Source organism: Panulirus ornatus, chromosome 12, assembly GCF_036320965.1.
Source record: "Panulirus ornatus isolate Po-2019 chromosome 12, ASM3632096v1, whole genome shotgun sequence".
Classification (NCBI taxonomy): Eukaryota; Metazoa; Arthropoda; class Malacostraca; order Decapoda; family Palinuridae; genus Panulirus; species Panulirus ornatus.
In genome coordinates this window covers 56,828,532-56,845,660 of record NC_092235.1, presented here as the reverse complement: position 1 = coordinate 56,845,660, position 17,129 = coordinate 56,828,532, and the positions used below count along the sequence as shown (strand labels likewise).

Sequence of the window (17,129 nt, the reverse complement as noted above, 5' to 3'; positions counted from 1 at the left end):
CAAAAGCATGGCTCACCCTGGGTCCACCCTCTAATCAAGTTAGCTTCAACATCCCATCCTTTTCACCCTTTTTTATATGCTTACCTTCCATTTTCCCTTTGCTACACATCTCCTTAACATGTGTAAGCATTGTTTCCCTAAATACCTCCCATTCCTCAACTGCTCCCCTTGCTTTATTTCCTCTCACCTTTTACCAATCTACACTCAATTTCTCCTGGAATCTCTTTACACAAGCCTGTTTTCCTACACCCACCCACTTTCAAGACTTTTCCCATCCATAACATTTCCTCTTTTCTGAATGCCTCTATAAATATTCAACCTTGCCTCCAATAAGAAATAATCAGACAGCCCATCACCTGCCCCACTCAGCACACTCACATCCAAGGGTCTCTTTAGCATGTCTATCAATTCATTCATAATCCAGTAATGCTTATTGCCATCTAGCCTACTCACCCATATATACCTACGAATGTCTCTTTTTAAACTGGGTATTTCTAATCACCTGTCATTTTTCACCACACAACTCTGCAAGCTGTTCACAATTTTCATTCACACCACAGAGTACCCTATGCCCCTCAATTCCACCCCCAACTCCCACATTTTCCCACTCTCACATTCAAATCACCCATCACTAATTCCTGATCACTCATATTAAAACTACTAACATACTCACTAAATTCCTTTGAAAAACATGCCTCTCTTCCTCCCACCTCTTGCTTGCAGGTGCATACACACAAATAATCACCCACTCTAGTATTCCACTTTCATTTTTACCCAGTCTGGTGTTCACCTAACACTCTCACTTATTCACACAGTTCCTCCTTCGATAGAAATGGTACCCCTTCCTCAGCTGCTGCTCTCACACTAACCCCTGACCATTCTTTTAATATGTTAGCTGAGACGGTAAGGGCAGCTGAGGCCCTAATCAAGGCCATCCCATTAATGCTACATACATTATTCACTTTTAGAAAGTTAAAAAAAAAAGTTGTTAGAAGCAGTGAAAAGTTTTTATCGAGGATGTAAGGCATGTGTACGTGTAGGAAGAGAGGAAAGTGATTGGCTCTCAGTGAATGTAGGTTTGCGGCAGGGGTGTGTGATGTCTCCATGGTTGTTTAATTTGTTTATGGATGGGGTTGTTAGGGAGGTGAATGCAAGAGTTTTGGAAAGAGGGGCAAGTATGAAGTCTGTTGGGGATGAGAGAGCTTGGGAAGTGAGTCAGTTGTTGTTCGCTGATGATACAGCGCTGGTGGCTGATTCATGTGAGAAACTGCAGAAGCTGGTGACTGAGTTTGGTAAAGTGTGTGAAAGAAGAAAGTTAAGAGTAAATGTGAATAAGAGCAAGGTTATTAGGTACAGTAGGGTTGAGGGTCAAGTCAATTGGGAGGTAAGTTTGAATGGAGAAAAACTGGAGGAAGTAAAGTGTTTTAGATATCTGGGAGTGGATCTGGCAGCGGATGGAACCATGGAAGCGGAAGTGAATCATAGGGTGGGGGAGGGAGCGAAAATCCTGGGAGCCTTGAAGAATGTGTGGAAGTCGAGAACATTATCTCGGAAAGCAAAAATGGGTATGTTTGAAGGAATAGTGGTTCCAACAATGTTGTATGGTTGCGAGGCGTGGGCTATGGATAGAGTTGTGCGCAAGAGGGTGGATGTGCTGGAAATGAGATGTTTGAGGACAATGTGTGGTGTGAGGTGGTTTGATCGAGTAAGTAATGTAAGGGTAAGAGAGATGTGTGGAAATAAAAAGAGTGTGGTTGAGAGAGCAGAAGAGGGTGTTTTGAAATGGTTTGGGCACATGGAGAGAATGAGTGAGGAAAGATTGACCAAGAGGATATATGTGTCGGAGGTGGAGGGAACGAGGAGAAGTGGGAGACCAAACTGGAGGTGGAAAGATGGAGTGAAAAAGATTTTGTGTGATCGGGGCCTGAACATGCAGGAGGGTGAAAGGAGGGCAAGAAATAGAATGAATTGGATCGATGTGGTATACCGGGGTTGACGTGCTGTCAGTGGATTGAATCAGGGCATGTGAAGCGTCTGGGGTAAACCATGGAAAGTTGTGTGGGGCCTGGATGTGGAAAGGGAGCTGTGGTTTCGGGCATTATTGCGCGGCAGCTAGAGACTGAGTGTGAACGAATGGGGCCTTTGTTGTCTTTTCCTAGTGCTACCTCGCACACATGAGGGGGGAGGGGGAAGGTATTCCATGTGTGGCGAGGTGGCGATGGGAGTGAATGGGGGCAGACAGTGTGAATTGTGTGCATGGGTATATATGTATGTGTCTGTGTATGTATATATATGTGTACATTGAGATGTATAGGTATGTATATTTGCGTGTGTGGACGTGTGTGTGTATACATTGTGTATGGGGGTGAGTTGGGCCATTTCTTTCATCTGTTTTCCTTGCGCTATCTCGTAAGCGCGGGAGACGGCGACAAAGCAAAATAAAAAAAATTAAAAAAAATATTCACTTATTTATTATACATAATCATAGTTGCTTGCTTTTATCCATTCCTGTTGCTACTTGCCCCACAGGAAAATAGCATTGCTACCCCCTGCTTCAGCAAGGGAGCACCAGGAAAACAGACAAAAAAGGCCACACTCATTCACACTCAGTCTCTAGCTGTCATGTGTAATGCACCAAAACCACAGCTCCCTATCCACATCCAGGCCCAACAGACCTTTCCATGATTACTCCAGATGCTTCACATGCCCTGGTTCAGTCCATTGACAGCACATTGACCCTGGTATACCACATCATTCCAATTCACTTTATTCTTTGCACACCTCTCACCCTCTTGTATGTTTAGGCCCTGATCACTCAAAATCTTTTTCACTCCATCCTTCCAACTCCAATTTGGTCTCCCGCTTCTCCTTGTTACCTCCACCTATGACACATCTCTCCTCTTTGTCAATCTTTCCTACTCATTCTCTCCATATATCCAAACCATTTCCACACATCCTCTTCTGCTCTCTCAACCACACTCTTTTTATTTCCACATATCTCTCTTAAGCTTTAATTATTTACTTGATCAAACCACCTCACACCACATATTGTCCTTAAACATTTAATTTCCAACACATCCACCCTCCACTGTACAACTCTATTTATAGCCCATGCCAGCAACCATATAACATTGTTGGGACTGCTATTCCTTCAAACATACCCATTTTTGCTCTACGAGATAACGTTCTCTCCTTTTACACATTCTTCATTGCTCCCAAAACCTTCACCCCCTCCCCCACCCTGTGACTCACTTCCACTCCAATAGTTCCATCCTCTGCTAAATCCACTCTCAAATATCTAAAACACTTCACTTCCTTCAATTTTTCTCCATTCAGACTTACATCCCAAATGACTTGTCCCTCAATGCTACTGAATCTAATAACCTTGCTCTTATATATATCCCTGGGGATTGGGGAGAAAGAATACTTCCCACATATTCCCTGCATGTCATAAAAGGTGACTAAAGGGGGCAGGAGCGAGGGGGCTGGAAACCCTCCCTTCCTTGTATTTCAATTTCTAAAAGGTGAAACAGGAGTCAAACAGGGAGTACTTATCCTCCTCAAAGGCTCACACTGGGAGGTCTGAATGTGTGTGGATTTAACCAAGATAAGGAGAGATAGGTACTATGTTTAAGGAAAGAAACCTGGATGTTCTGGCTCTGAGTGAAATGAAGCTCAAGGGTAAAGGAGAAGAAAGGTTTCAAAAAGTCTTGGGAGTTAAGACAGGGGTTGGTGAAAGGACAGGAGCTAAGGTAGGAGTAGCACAACTGAAGAAGGAGCTGTGGGAGTGTGTGACAGAGTGTAAGAGAGGAAATTCTAGATTGATATGGGTAAAACTGAAAGTGGATGGAGAGAGATGGGTGATTATTGGTGCTTATGTACCTGGTCATGAAAAGAAAGATCATGAGAGGCAAGTGTTTTGGGAGCAGCTGAGTGAGTGCGTCAGCAGCGTTGGTGCATGAGACTGGGTATTAGTGATGGGTGATTTGAATCCGAAGGTGAGTAATGTGGCAGTTGCAGGTATAATTATTGGTGTACATGGGGTATTCAGTGCTGTGAATGGAAATGGGGAAGAGCTTATGGATTTATGTGCTGAAAAAAGAGTGGTGATTGGGAATACTTGGTTTAAAAAGAGAGATATACATAATTATACATATGTGAGTAGGAGAAATGGTCATGGGGAATTACTGGATTATGTGTTAATTGACAGGCATGTAAAAGAGAGACTTTTGGATGTTAATGTGCCGAGAGGGGCAGCTGGAGGGATGTCTGATCACTATCTTGTGGAGGTGAAGGAGAACATTTGTAGAGGTTTTCAAAAAAGAAGAGAGAAAGTTGGGGAAAAGAGAATGATGAGAGTAAGTAAGCTTGAAAAGAAGACTTAAGTGAGGAAGTACCAGGAGAGAGCATATGACGAGAAGGAAGTGGGTGAAGAGTGGGATGTATTTAGGGAAGCAGTGACGGCATGTGCAAAAGATTCATGTAGCATGAGAAGGGTGGCAGGTAGGCAGATTAGAAAGGGTAGTGAGTGGTGGGATGAAGAAGTAAAGTTATTAGAGAAAGATACAAGAGAGGCATTTGGATGACAATCACAAAGATGGAGAAAAAATGACTGGGAATTGTATAAAAGAAAGCAGCAGAGGGTCAAGCGGCAAGGGTTGAAAAAGAGGGCAAATGAGAGTTGGGGTGAGAGAGTGTCATTAAACATTAGGCAGATTAAAAAGGTGTTTTGAAAGGAGGTAAATAACATGTATAAGACAAGAGAACAAATGGGAACATCGCTGAAGGGGGAAATGAGGAAGTAATAAGAGGTAGTGATGAAGTGAGAAGCAGAAGAAGAGAGTATTTTGAAGGTTTGTTGAATGTGTTTGATGAGAGAGTGGCTGATGTAGGGGGTTTTGGTCAGGGTAGTGTGCGAAGTTAGAGGGTAAGTCTGTTGAGTATTTCTGGGAAATTATATAGACCAGCAGACTGGGGAGGAGCAGTGTGGTTTCAGAAGTGGTAGAGAATGTGTGGATCAGGTGTTTGCTTTGATGAATGTAAGAGAATCACTTAGAAAAACAAATGGATTTGTATGTAGCATTTATGGATCTGGAGAAGGCATGTGATAGGGTTGATAGATATGCTTTGTGGAAGGTCTCAAGAGTATATGGTGAGGGAGGGAAGCTACCAGAATCAGTGAAAGGTTTTTACCAAGGATGTAAGGCTTGTGTACAAATAAGAAGAGAGGAGAGTGATTGATTCCCAGAAGGTTGGTCTGTGGCAGGGGTATGTGATGTCCCCATGGTTGTTTAATTGTTTATGGATGGGGTGGTCAGGGAGGTAAATGCAAGGGTTTTAGAGAGAGGGGAGAGTCTGTTGGGGATGAGAAGGCTTGGGAAGTGAGTCAGTTGTTGTTTGCCAATGATACAACTCTGGTGGTTGATTCGAGTGAGAAACTGGCAGAAGTTGGTGACTGAGTTTGGAAAAGTGTGTGAAAGGAGGAAGTTGAGAGTAAATGTGCATAAGAGCAAGGTTATTAAATTCAGTAGGGTTGAGGAACAACTTAATTGGGAGGTAAGTTTGAATGGAGAAAAATTGGAGAAAGTGTTTCCACTATCTGGGAGTGGACTTAGCAGCGAAATGGAACAATGGAAGTGGAAGTGAGTCACAGAGTGGGGGAGGGGGTGAAGGTTCTGGAAGCAATGAAGAATGTATGGAAGGAGAGGATATTATCTTGAAGAGCAAAAATGGGTATATTTGAAGGAATAGTAGTTCCAACAATGTAATAAGGTTGCGAGGCATGGGCTATAGATGGGGGGAACAGAGGAGGGTGGATGTGCTGGAAATTAAATGTTTGAGGACATTATGTGGTGTGAGGTGGTTTGATCAAGTAAATAATAAAAGGGGAAGAGAGATGTGTGGTAATAAAAAGAGTGTGGTTGAGAGAGCAGAAGAGGGTGTGTTGAAATGGTTTGAATACATGGAGAGAATGAGTGAGGAGAGACCTACAAAGAGGATATATGTGTTAGAGGTGGAGGGAACAAGAAGTGGGAGACTAAATTGGAGGTGGAAGGATGGAGTGAAAAAGATTTTGAGCGATCAGTGCCTGAACATACAGAAGGATGAGAGGTATACAAGGAATAGAGCGAATTGGAACGATGTGGTACACTGGGGTCAACTTGCTGTCAATGGACTGAACCAGGTAATGTGAAGCATCTGGAGTGAATCATGGAAAGGTCTGTGGGGCCTGGATTTGGATAGCGAGCTGTGGTTTCAGTGCATTACACATGACAGCTAGACTGAGTGTGAATAAATGTGGCCTTTTTTGGCTGTTTTCCTGGCACTACTTCACTGAAGCAAGGGGTAGAGATGCTGTTTCCTGTGGGATGGGGTAGCACTGGGAATGAATGAAAGCAAGCAAGTATAAATATGTACATGTGTATATATGTATATGTCTGTGTATGTGTATGTATGTATATGTGTATATGTTGATTTTCATATGTATGTACATGTGTATGTCTGGGCATTTATGTATATATATGTGTATATGAGTGAAAGGCCATTCTTTCTTCGTCTGTTTTCTAGTGTTACCTCGCTGACAAGGGAAATGGTGATAAAGTATAATAATAATAATTAAAATATATATTATCCCTGGGGATAGGGGAGAAAGAGTACTTCCCATGTATTCCCTGCATGTCGTAGAAGGTGACTAAAAGGGGAGGGAGCAGGGGGCTGGAAATCCTCCCCTCTCGTTTTTTTTAATTTTCCAAAAGAAGGAACAGAGAAGGGGGCCAGGTGAGGATATTCCCTCAAAGGCCCAGTCTTCTGTTCTTAACGCTACCTCGCTAATGCGGGAAATGGCGAATAGTTTGAAAGAAAGAAAAAGAAAATATATATATACCCTAGCCTGAGCCAGGTACCCATCTAATCAACCATCTCATAAGGGTGGATGAACAGTTGGGTTGACTGTGAACAGAATGCCAGAACTAGGATTCAAACCTATGCGCTCAACCCTGGGTGGCCTGCAAATGCATTAGGGTCAAGAACCCTAAACGCTACACTACAGGAGATCTAAGACATTCAAAAGTCATTCATGCCCCCTTACGACTAAGCCTGGTTTCATTTAGAGCTAAAACATCCATATCGCTTAAACATACTACCTATCTCCATTCTCATCTTGGTTACATCCACATATATTCTGACACCCCAGCCTAAGTCTTCAAGGTGGACGAGCATTCCTTGCTTGGCTCCTTCTTCAGCTCTTAACTTTTAGAAACTGATATACAAGAAGAGAAAGTTTACAACCACTAACTCCCACACCTCTTAGTCGATGTATATGACACAGGGAATACATAGGAATATTACTTGCTCCCTAATCCCTAGGGATGATAAAACAGAACAATAATAAAAATAATGACAATAATTCTATTATATGCAATAAAGAGTACACTTAGCGAATGGCAGCCATTCCATTCAAACATCTGAAAATACCATACAGCAGAACAAAAATACCTGGAAGAGAGCCAGATATAACAGCCTTAGGTTTTCTGGCTTGCCTATTGTCCTAACTAGTCGATTATTATAAAGGTTCACAATTTTGACCCCAAGCATGGTAGCATACAGAAGGAAGTAGCCGCTTTCATCATAAACCAAATTACAAACTGCAAGGGCTCCTCCTTTTTCTACATCACGCTCGACTGCTAATCTGAAAAAAAAAAATGAAAATATGATTGGTTGCAAAAGAAAGTCTTCCCCCTTCACAGATATAATAAAGGGCTCATTCAATTGCTATACAGATAAAAGATTTCAGATTATCTATGTATAACTTTCTCCACAATAGATTACAACCAAAACACCTTACATCTGCCACTCTATCATCAAACACATTCAACAAACCTTCAAAATACTCACTACATCTCCTTCCCACTTCACCACTACTTTTTATTACCTCTCCATTAGCCCCCTTCACTGATGTTCCCATCTGTTCTCTTGTCTTATGCTCTTTATTTACCTCCTTCCAAAACATCTTTTTATTCTCCCTAAAATCTAATGACTCTGAACTAACTGCCACAAACATTACTTAAACCTGTGCGCTCTACCCTGGGCAGCCTGTGAATGCATGGTCAGGAACAATAACCACTACAGCCTCTAAATTTGACACAAGAACTTCTGAAAGTTAAATGAAAAAAATTGATCCCTAAATTCTTAATCAGCTTTATTGTGAAATTATTTGTAACCTTTTGGATTTATACCAATAATCTTTTACCTCTTTTGCTCTTTCTTGACAAAGTATTCTCAGTTACAGTATTCATAACTAACAATTTTTCTAGTGTTAATCATATGAAAAGAATGAGCAGAAAAGTGCATAAAGTACATTAAAAAGAATATGTAATTTTATACTCTACTTCATTATACTGGAAATAGATCACATTCTTGAGATTTCACCAAGCCCAAATGATGAGGATAACATACCTTCGACCAAATTCCATGTTTGGTATCTGTTGTTTTCGTTGCTGTAATTCAACATAATGCTGTAAGCTCTCATCAAACACTCGTGTGAGCTTTCCCGTAAGGAATCTAAACACACGAACCTGGTGATTAAAGTACATATTTGATCAAAAGTATAATGAAGTAAAAATTAAAGATTGTGCAGAATGGAGAACATTTTTCTAAGAAAGCCAGAGTCCTATAGGAAGCCAGAATTCTTGCTCACAAAGAGTCAAATTCATTACAACCCCTAAAGATTGAGGGAATTCATAAAAAGTGCTCCCTTTTGACTTCCACAAGAGTATGGGCTCAGCTAGGTATAGTTCACCAGGTCCCAGTGACTGTCCTGACTGCCCAGACTATATAATATCAAAGCAAACAGACATTGTAGCATCAGCACCAACTTACCCTTCAGACTTATGCTGATCACAAGTACCTACCTCAGCCTGTTGCAGGCAGGATCAAGAGATGGTCTTTTGAATTTTTGAAAAACAAAATGGGAAGGATGGAAATATAAATAAAAAAGTCATAGAGCACCTGCCTTTAGGGAAAAAAAGGGCAACTGAGAGTTGGGGTGAGAGAGTATCATTAAATTTCAGGGAGAATAAAAAGATGTTTTGGAAGGAGGTAAATAAAGAGCAGAAGACAAGAGAACAAATGGGAACATTAGTGAAGGGGGCTAATGAGGTGGTAATAACAAGTAGTGGTGAAGTGAGAATGAGATGGAGTGAGTATTTTGAAGGTTTGTTGAATGTGTTTGATGACAGAGTGGCAGATATAGGGTGCTTTGGTCGAGGTGGTGTGTGAAGTGAGAGGGTCAGGGAGAATGATTTCATAAACAGAGAAGAGGTAGTAAAAGTTCTGTGGAAGATGAAAGCCGGCAAGGCAGCGGGTCTGGATGGTATTGCAGTGGAAGTGATTAAAAAAGGGGGTGACTGTGTTGATGACTGGTTGGTAAGGATATTCAATGTATGTGTGGTTCATGGTGAAGTGCCTGAGGATTGGCAGAATGCATGCATAGTGCCAGTGTATAAGGGCAAAGGGGATAAAGCTGAGTGTTCAAATTACAGAGGTATAAGTTTGTTGAGTATTCCTGGGAAATTATATGAGAGAGTATTGATTGAGAGGGTAAAGGCATGTACAGAGCATCAGATTGGGGAAGAGCAGTGTGGTTTCAGAAATTCTTGTGCAGTATATTTACCTCCTTCCAAAACATCTTTTTATTCTCCCTAAAATTTAATGATACTCTCTCACCCAAACTCTCATTTGCCCTCTTTTTCACCTCTTGCACCTTTCTCTTGACCTCTTGCCTCTTTCCTTTATACATCTCCCAGTCATTTGCAGTATTTCCCTGCAAAAATTGTCCAAATGGCTCTCTCTTTTCTTTCACTAACAATCTCACTTCTTCATCCCACCACTCACTACCCTTTCTAAACTGCCCACCTCCCATGCTTCTCATGCCACAAGCATCTTTTGTGCAAGCCATCACTGCTTCCCCAAAATACATCCCATTCCTCCCCCACTCCTCTAACGTCCTTTCTCTCACCTTTTTCCATTCTGTACTCAGTCTCTCCTGGTACTTCCTCACACAAGTCTCCTTCCTAAGCTCACTTACTCTCACCACTTTCTTCACCCCAACATTTTCTCTTCTTTTCTGAAAACCTCTACAAATCTTCACCTCCACCTCTACAAGATAATGATCAGACAGATTTCGGTGTTATTCACCATAATCTCCCTCATTAGTCTCGTTCCATGCTTTTGTTCGTGATGTTGTTTGATTCCACCTTCTTGTAGGTAAAACGAAAGATGGCAGCTCAGGGTGCAGGTTGCATGTCCAATGTAGTTTACGTGGTGGGGCTGACAGTCCCCAATATTGCATCGGTACTCGTATACCACATTGGTACGATTCCAACTTCCAGAGTGACCTACCATATAGTTGTTCATTATGAGCAAACATGTTTTCAGATTGTTGTAGTACATTATCAGACTGATATCCTTGTCTTCATCAGTCCCTTTGCAGTTTCTGGCCACAACATCTCACATGACCTTCTCATCCTTTTGATAAGGTGTCATAAATGTGTTTCCGTAGTATACTTTAATGCTGTCACACCAAGGATGTTTGTTTGCCACAAGACGTTGCTCTAGAATGTTGTTCAAAATGGCATCAAATTCAATGTTTGAATATCATTGTCAATTAACCTTTGCTGGACATGTTGAAGTTCTTGGTGTAGAAGTAGCCAGGTTGAGCACACCTTGATTGCTCTCCTCATGTATTATCATTATGTATTATTATAACCATGAGAGCATTCACTTATTCCACTGACACATTTATCTTGGTTGGTGGGCTTTCTGTAAATGCTGGTGATGAAAGATCCTGTTGTGGCACTCACCATTACATTTAAGAAAGGAATCTTACCATTATTATTCAGCTCTACTGTAAATCTTAAGCCTGAAGTTTCTTGGAGTCAGTTACAGAGGTTTTCCAGTGAGTTTAAGTTATTGACGCATGTAAAAATGTAATCTATATATCTGGAGTAAATCTGGGGTGTCATGCTCTCAGGTTACAGTGCTGTATTTTCAATATAGGACATAAATGCCTGCACAGAGGGCCCCCAGGGGGAACCCCATAGCTATTCCAATCCCCTGCTGATAAAGTCTACCTCGCAGACATCTGAAAGGTGCTTTCACAGTGCAGGCACATGACATTTCTCTTACTATATTTCTGGGCATCATCAGGGGATGTAAAACATAGCATTGATATACATAATTCAGGATTATGCCTATTGTCCTCCCTACTGGTACATTTGTGAAGAGACTCCACATCCAGGGGAGCTGTTATGCCATGTGGTTCTTTATTCCTAAGGATGTCAGTAAACTCTTCAGTCAGTCATAAGGAATAAGATGTAGGGATGTATGGTGAGATCAACTGGTTTAGCCTCTTGGTTAACCTGAAGAGAGGTGAAGGGATCTGGGAGATTATCACAGTATTCATCTTAATGAGTTAAAGCACTCTTTGAGTCTATCTGTGGGGTTTCTCAAAAGCTGTTGAAATTCTGTTGGCTCTTGCAGTATAAAGTGTTTGACTTGTCTGAAGTAGGAGTTGTGGGAGTGTGTGAAGGAATGTAAGGAAGCAAATTCTAGGTTGATGTGGGCAAAAATGTAAGTGGATAGCAAGAGATGGATGATTATCAGTGCTTATGCACCTAGTCATGAGAAGAAAGATATAAGAGACTGGATTTTAGTGATGGGTAATCTGAAAGCGATGGTGAGTAATGTGTGTGAAAGGAGGAAGTTGCAAGTAAATGTGAACATATGCAAAGTTTGGCAGGGATGAGAGACAGGTTACCTGGGTATGGGTTTGAATGGAGGAAACTTGGATGAAGTGAACTGTTTCAAATACCTTAAGTGGACATGGCAGTAAATTCAACCATGGAAGCAGAAGTGAGTCTAAGTGCAGGTGAGAGGGCATAGGTTCTGGGAACAATGAAGAATGGTTGGAATGAGAGATCATTATCTAATGGAGTGAAAATTGGTGCTTGAAGGTATAGTAGTCCCAACAACATAACATAATAATGAGGCACATGCTATAGATGAGGATGTATAGAGGAGGGTGGATGTGTTGAAAATCAAATATTTGATGATGATAATATGAGGTGTGAGGTGGTTTAATCGAGTAAGTAATAAACAGGTAAGAGAGAGGTGTGGTAATAAAACAAGTGTGGTGGAGAAAGCTGAAGAAAGTATCATGAAATAGTTTGGACATATGGAAAGAATGAGTATGGAGAGGTTAACAAGGAGGATATATGTGCTTAAGATAAAACTAGGGTTCTTTAATCAATAAAACAAAAATAAGTTACAAAACTGCAAACTCATTTACCAGGTATCCTAAATGGCTTGACTAATGACAAATAATTGAACAACTTACTTTCTTATCAGCACCAATTGTAGCAAACTGCAGTCCACTTGGTGAAACAGCCATACATCTTGGGAATGTCTTGTGTTTAACAAACTCAAACAGGTCTGTGTCTAATTTAGATTCAAAATCAACACACTTTGGTGTTTGGAATTCATTTTTCACTCCACACCAGTACTCAATCATGCCAATTTCATCAATGGAGATGACTACATCATAGGATGCATTGTACTGAAAAAAAAATCCAAAATAAATATTGAAAGTAGATTATGATGCCTGAGGATTGGCGGAATGCGTGCATAGTGCCATTGTACAAAGGCAAAGGGGATAAGAGTGAGTGCTCAAATTACAGAGGTATAAGTTTGTTGAGTATTCCTGGTAAATTATATGGGAGGGTATTGATTGAGAGGGTGAAGGCATGTACAGAGCATCAGATTGGGGAAGAGCAGTGTGGTTTCAGAAGTGGTAGAGGATGTGTGGATCAGGTGTTTGCTTTGAAGAATGTATGCGAGAAATACTTAGAAAAGCAAATGGATTTGTATGTAGCATTTATGGATCTGGAGAAGGCATATGATAGAGTTGATAGAGATGCTCTGTGGAAGGTATTAAGAATATATGGTGTGGGAGGAAAGTTGTTGGAAGCAGTGAAAAGTTTTTATCGAGGATGTAAGGCATGTGTACGTGTAGGAAGAGAGGAAAGTGATTGGTTCTCAGTGAATGTAGGTTTGCGGCAGGGGTGTGTGATGTCTCCATGGTTGTTTAATTTGTTTATGGATGGGGTTGTTAGGGAGGTAAATGCAAGAGTTTTGGAAAGAGGGGCAAGTATGAAGTCTGTTGGGGATGAGAGAGCTTGGGAAGTGAGTCAGTTGTTGTTCGCTGATGATACAGCGCTGGTGGCTGATTCATGTGAGAAACTGCAGAAGCTGGTGACTGAGTTTGGTAAAGTGTGTGGAAGAAGAAAGTTAAGAGTAAATGTGAATAAGAGCAAGGTTATTAGGTACAGTAGGGTTGAGGGTCAAGTCAATTGGGAGGTGAGTTTGAATGGAGAAAAACTGGAGGAAGTGAAGTGTTTTAGATATCTGGGAGTGGATCTGGCAGCGGATGGAACCATGGAAGCGGAAGTGGACCATAGGGTGGGGGAGGGGGCGAAAATTCTGGGAGCCTTGAAGAATGTGTGGAAGTCGAGAACATTATCTCGGAAAGCAAAAATGGGTATGTTTGAAGGAATAGTGGTTCCAACAATGTTGTATGGTTGCGAGGCGTGGGCTATGGATAGAGTTGTGCGCAGGAGGATGGATGTGCTGGAAATGAGATGTCTGAGGACAATGTGTGGTGTGAGGTGGTTTGATCGAGTAAGTAACGTAAGGGTAAGAGAGATGTGTGGAAATAAAAAGAGCGTGGTTGAGAGAGCAGAAGAGGGTGTTTTGAAATGGTTTGGGCACATGGACAGAATGAGTGAGGAAAGGTTGACTAAGAGGATATATGTGTCGGAGGTGGAGGGAACGAGGAGAAGAGGGAGACCAAATTGGAGGTGGAAAGATGGAGTGAAAAAGATTTTGTGTGATCGGGGCCTGAACATGCAGGAGGGTGAAAGGAGGGCAAGGAATAGAGTGAATTGGAGCGATGTGGTATACCGGGGTTGATGTGCTGTCAGTGGATTGAATCAAGACATGTGAAGCGTCTGGGGTAAACCATGGAAAGCTGTGTAGGTATGTATATTTGCGTGTGTGAACGTATGTATATACATGTGTATGGGGGGGGTTGGGCCATTTCTTTCGTCTGTTTCCTTGCGCTACCTCGCAAACGCGGGAGACAGCGACAAAGTATAAAAAAAAAAAAAAAAAATTATGATGCATTTAAGTAACTGCTTTCACACAATTATAAAGTATTCCATGTTATCAAATACTGCAGTAAACTGACAAGTTTATCCTACATCCATGTATTCAGGCAACATGATGCCTTGCACAAATTCTTCTCCAAACACTAAAGAAGAAACTAAAATTTCTGGGTAAAAAATAAATAAATATACATAAGAATATATACACACACCAGTAAAGATTACAATCAAAACAGAGTGTAGTATCTTGGTGAACTCAGGTAGGCAAAGAAGCCTGCCTATCGGGAAAAACTTACATGAATTTTCATCAGGACAGATGGATCAAAGGGACAGCACAAAAAAGTTAAAAAATATCCAGGGAAATCATTTGGCTAGGAGGTACTTATGAAGCTGACAAACTTAAAGACAAGACTGAATTTAGTGGGTATTCATCAAATGTGATTAATTAAAAAGAAGGAGAAAAGCAAAGAGTACAATCAAAAACAGAAACATGGAAATGCCTAACAAATCAAGAGGTTGGAGTAGCCCAACAAACAGGAGTGTTAGGCAATTGAGATATCAGACTGAAAGTAATTAATGAGGATTAATACTTAAGACAAGACTGAATTTAGTGGGTATTCATCAAATGTGATTAATTAAAAAGAAGGAGAAAAGCAAAGAGTACAATCAAAAACAGAAACATGGAAATGCCTAACAAATCAAGAGGTTGGAGTAGCCCAACAAACAGGAGTGTTAGGCAATTGTGATATCAGACTGAAAGTAATTAATGAGGATTAATACTTAATGGCAAAGAGCTGGAATTCAAAGATTTTATTAGGAAAAGTGCACACATACACACACACACACACACACACACACACACCCTAACGTATGCCAGACAGCCATTCATTGACCTGCCCCTACGGGAAGATGACAGCTAGGTGGACTGTGGTACAGCTACTGTGACCATGATTTAAACCTATGCAGGTCTGATCCCAAGCAGCTTGTGCATGTGTTAGTCAGTAATGCTAACCACTACACCATGGAGGTTTGTGGTGTAGTGGTCATTGGAACTACAGTCTCATCAAAGAACTTCTTAATCTAAATGAGTCTAGCCGGAAACTCTAAGTAAAGCAGCCCTGGGTTGCAGGAGACTTAAGAAAGGTCCGGGGTAACATCAAGACTCTTTCAAGAAGTTGGTACTTGGGAAGTCATAAATATAAAAAATGCATATTATCATTTCAATGAAGCATTATACCTTGATAATTGTTACTGGTTTGGTATGGATGGTCTCCAAAATATGCAAAGGTTCATTTGTACCATGACCATCAAAGATGTATATCTTGGGACTCTCAGTGTCTGCCACGGCAAGGATGTGTTGGGGGTCTGACAATGGATGGATCCACTCACTTGTACTTGGAATGAAGTCCAGCTTTATCATGTTAATCATGTCTGTGTAATAAAAGAGTGAAGTATTAGGTAAGATATGAACACATTATATGAAGCTAACAGAACACAAAATTTTCTATAATCATCTGTATCAGAAAGTGTATTTCTTACTATCAAAGCATGAGGACACATTCGCTATCTTCCTGTTTATTCTGGTCACTAAGTGATGACGAATGGCTTCATTTGCTTACATGTCATATGTAATGCACTGATACTACAGGCTCCTATCCTCAACCAGACCCTACAAACTTTTCCATGGTTTCCTCCAGCTTATCCTTTACCTAAATAGACCCAGAAAACTTGAAATTTCATATCAACACATGAGGGTCGGAATAAGCACTCCATCATAAAAGTTTCTTGAACACCACACAGAAATCCTTTCTACGTACAAAATTCCTATCACATATTCTATGTTTCTTCCCTTCATGAATATTCTCAACTTAAGTTTCATTTCATTAACCTATAAAAACATCATTCCAAAATGCATAAACTTATTAAGAACAAGTTTTTCTCCACTCAAAATGATATCACATTGGGCTGATCACTTTCAAATCAAAAACATTGTTCATACTTGCATTTATAATCAAAAGCCTTCAACATACATCACCAAAGCAACCTATCATTCTTAATGGTAGTAAACAAGCAGGTATGGATGTATGATGAGAATGAATGAAGGAAGACTAATCAAGAGTGTATGGAGGTGTAGTAAATGGTAAAAGAAATAAGGCAAAATGTAAAAGATATACCTATTAATTAATTACATAACCTTTGGACTCCTTTTATAGAGCTTCCTCAGCTTCATGGCTGCTCTCCAATCAGCGGCAGGGAAATCATGAGCGAGTTTCTGGATGAGACTGTACTCTTTTTCATCCATTAATGATACAACCTCACCAATGATGAAATCTTACTCACAGTGTTACCACACACAGAGTCTGGTAACACCAAAAAAGAAATGAACAAACAGGAACAAAAGTGTGCTGGTTAAACAAGTAAGATGCTGAAAATGTATCATGACGCATAGAGTTGTGTAGGGTACAAAAGAATAAATAGAATTGGTTTCAAGATTAAATGTAAAACTGGTCAGCAGTAACTACTGTACATGGGATTAGATTCAAGACCATATGTATTACTTGTTAAACAAAAAAAGAAAAAAAGTCCTTACCAAAATTTTCCACATCGAATACTTTCAAACTCTTGTCATTTGATATAGAAACAAGTCTGGTGCCTGAGGTATTGGTGGCAAGATGTTGTACATTTCCTAGATGTGCACGAAAATGCTTAACAAATTCCACACCCTCTTCCTGCTTCTTCCAAAATTTTATGTGGCCATCACAGCTTCCCGTGATAATGAAGTCAGTTCTATAGAAAGAATCATAAATAATATTCAGTATGTATAAAACTGCTATCACTGAAGGATGTGGAATTTTCAAAGAAAATAATCCAAAACTAAAATGAGTTGATTAATGCTTGGAATTTTGCAGC

At 40.6% G+C, this 17,129-nt stretch overlaps 1 protein-coding gene across 2 annotated transcripts in view; it reads right to left on the bottom strand.

Moving 5' to 3' along the window:
• LOC139752079 (peptidylprolyl isomerase domain and WD repeat-containing protein 1) overlaps positions 1 to 17,129 on the bottom strand; it is a 34,130-nt gene that overhangs the window by 11,658 nt on the left and 5,343 nt on the right. Inside the window, exons 3-7 of one of the 2 annotated variants that reach the window (XM_071667932.1) lie at positions 16,810 to 17,006; positions 15,457 to 15,650; positions 12,395 to 12,613; positions 8,455 to 8,573; positions 7,495 to 7,687 (exon numbers count right to left, since the gene is read on the bottom strand). In XM_071667932.1, the coding sequence (XP_071524033.1) occupies positions 7,495 to 7,687; positions 8,455 to 8,573; positions 12,395 to 12,613; positions 15,457 to 15,650; positions 16,810 to 17,006 (922 nt within the window). The remainder of the gene's footprint in view (positions 1 to 7,494; positions 7,688 to 8,454; positions 8,574 to 12,394; positions 12,614 to 15,456; positions 15,651 to 16,809; positions 17,007 to 17,129) is intronic. The other variant, XM_071667933.1, reaches the window with a different exon arrangement.